This window comes from Morone saxatilis, unplaced genomic scaffold (assembly GCF_004916995.1).
Source record: "Morone saxatilis isolate NCDOM2014 unplaced genomic scaffold, NCSU_SB_2.0 Contig9, whole genome shotgun sequence".
NCBI classification, from domain to species: Eukaryota; Metazoa; Chordata; class Actinopteri; family Moronidae; genus Morone; species Morone saxatilis.
The window spans coordinates 22,212,028-22,214,527 of record NW_023340268.1 but is presented as its reverse complement, the minus strand read 5'-3'; the positions used below and the strand labels follow the sequence as shown (position 1 = coordinate 22,214,527).

The 2,500-nt window shown below is 38.1% G+C and overlaps 1 protein-coding gene across 1 annotated transcript in view; it reads right to left on the bottom strand.

Annotated features, from left to right (window-relative positions):
* The window catches only part of LOC118342459 (thrombospondin type-1 domain-containing protein 7A-like), a 153,783-nt gene that overhangs the window by 19,559 nt on the left and 131,724 nt on the right, over positions 1-2,500 (bottom strand). Inside the window, 1 exon segment of the mRNA XM_035681013.1 lies at positions 2,028-2,173. Within this exon segment, the coding sequence (XP_035536906.1) occupies positions 2,028-2,173 (146 nt within the window).

The following is a 2,500-nucleotide window of genomic DNA, read 5'->3' as shown; positions in this document are numbered from 1 at the left end:
TTTCCTTGGTTCTGTGTGATTGATTTTTGGTCAGGAAAAAACAGCAACTATCGGTGATGAGCTGATGTTCGTGGTGAAAAAACAAAGCAAAAAAACAAGTGAAATTTATTTTCTCAGAAGTCCAGCAACATTCTATTCCAGTCTATTAATAAGATGCTTCAGGCAAAGAATTTATTTTTTCAAATTAGCAGTGTTAAAAGTGGAGAACAGGGAGAACAAGAGGACAAACTAGTGAGAGATCACAGAGAGAAAAGATGGATTTAAAGGAGAAGAGAGAAAAATGAAAAGAGATGGGGGATGTCATCATCTTTGCTGAATCAGTTTGTGATTTTTGGGGGGATTTTAATGATCTTCTTTCCTCCAGCACCTCTCTGATCACAAACTTAACATTTTTCACCCTTAAACTGGTAAAGCTCTATGTGGGAAAACACAATGACTGTATCACACACTCAGGTTACCCACAAGCCCACCTTTCTTAAAAAGTAAGGATGATGATGATGATACACAGTGCAGTTAGGTGGAGGAAGTATTCAAGTCCATGAAGTAAAAGCACTAATAACAACCCCAGTGTGAAAATACTGCATTCTTAACCTTACTAAGGTAAAGATAAGATAAGACTTAAGATAGACTTTATTGATCCCACACTGGGGAAATTCACTTGTTGCAGCAGCTCCAGACACAACATAGCAGAGAGAAAGAAATACACAATAAATAACAAAATAAAATAGAAAAATATAAGATACCAAGAAAAGATATTTTAAAGTCTTAAAGCAGAATTTACCTAAAGGAATAACTGCGCTATACAATGTTCCCTGTCAGTGTTTTACTAATATATATGATGTTTTTGAATTTATATTACTGCTGCATTAAAGTTGCATTTTACTGCTGTATTGAGATTGAGCTATTATTATTATATTCTGTTGGGAAGTTTTGGCCCATTTTGTCAGAAATGCTCCAATAAATTTGGATTTATCAAAGGTCATGTGTATCAAAGTGACCTTGCCCTAAAAAGTGACATAATAATAATATTTTACTCTCTTTTATAATTATGAACTAAAAAATTGTTGAAAAAGTTAAATAATTAAATTTCTCTGGCATCTGTGCAGCCTTGTTTATTCACGGTGTCCATGGAAACGACGATGAATGCAGCCATATAGGTTTCCTTCAAGATCACTTTGGCCTGTGCCCTCTCTCACAGTGGTTAATAATTTTGGCTGCTTATATATTTTAGAAAAATACTGTGTAGAAACCCTGCGTATATAGTAGGGTAGTAAAAATCTAGCTGGGTCCGCTGATCTGTATGAGATATTAAAAATTAACACAAATATTGATATTTTTTGGACTCCTGTTTGTAATGAGATAAAGCTGCAGTAGTTAACTTTTATGAAAATAACCTTTTGTCATATTTGTAGTACATGAGAAAACACCAAACAACCAAAACAACCAATCAGCGGTGAGAAAGATAGTTGATTGTTGAGTCTCATTCCCAGTGTTGATATTTGACGCCCTGGGAATGAGACTCAACAATCAACTATCTTTCTCACCGCTGATTGGTTGTTTTCGTTCAGGCCTGATAGATTCTTAAAATACCAGTAGGAGCACTAGGAGGAGACAGAGGAACCTGATTTTTTCACAGGTTATCCGTCTCACTACTGTCAGGATATAGAGTTTCAGCAAATATGAAAAAAAAAAAAAAAAAAAAAAAATACTGCCATCTTAAAGGTGCTGTAAGTGAAATCACAGTCCCTGCCTCCTCCCCACCTCTTTCCTGCCTTTAAAAACTGCCTCTTGTGGCTGATTGGATAAAGTGGAAACGGGATACCTGAAAATTTATTTCTGTTTACTGCAGAAAGGAGGGACTGGGAGACCCAAATTACTGTCTCATTTTTTAACAAACATTGCTGGTGATTAAACAAAAAATATAACTGTCCCATTATTGTAGTAAAGCTACTCAGACAATATTGGCCAAACCTGATGTGGTCCTGGACAAAACCTGTGTTTTCACAGATGTCAGGATGGAGACTGACCTCAGATTTGCACTCAGACCAGGCGCTGTATCTCCAGCTGTAGCAGGGCTTCACCAGGCAGGGCTTCCACTGCTCCATCTGGGACGGACAAGGCCTCCCGTCACCCTGGGGAGCCTGGATCACCGTGCGCCTCCTCCACAGCTTGCCTACAGAGAACCAGATAAAAAGAAAAAATGTCATTGTTTGTTCACGAGGACGTTGACAGGAATGCTGAAATCTGACCTGTCCATAGTGTAAGCCTGGTTAAGCTCAGACGGCCGGGTCAGAGCAGCTGGAAGAGTGTGGACGTGTGAAGGGATTTGGAATACTATACTGTCAAGGTGACCTTTGGGCCTTTCACCACTGGAATTGGTATTCAAGGAAGTAAGGAAGGGTTAAATCACTCAAGATTACATGGATAATTCAGCATAATCAAAATTTCCATAGCACTTACTTCATCTAACAACCACATGTGAACCTATTGTGATGTCACC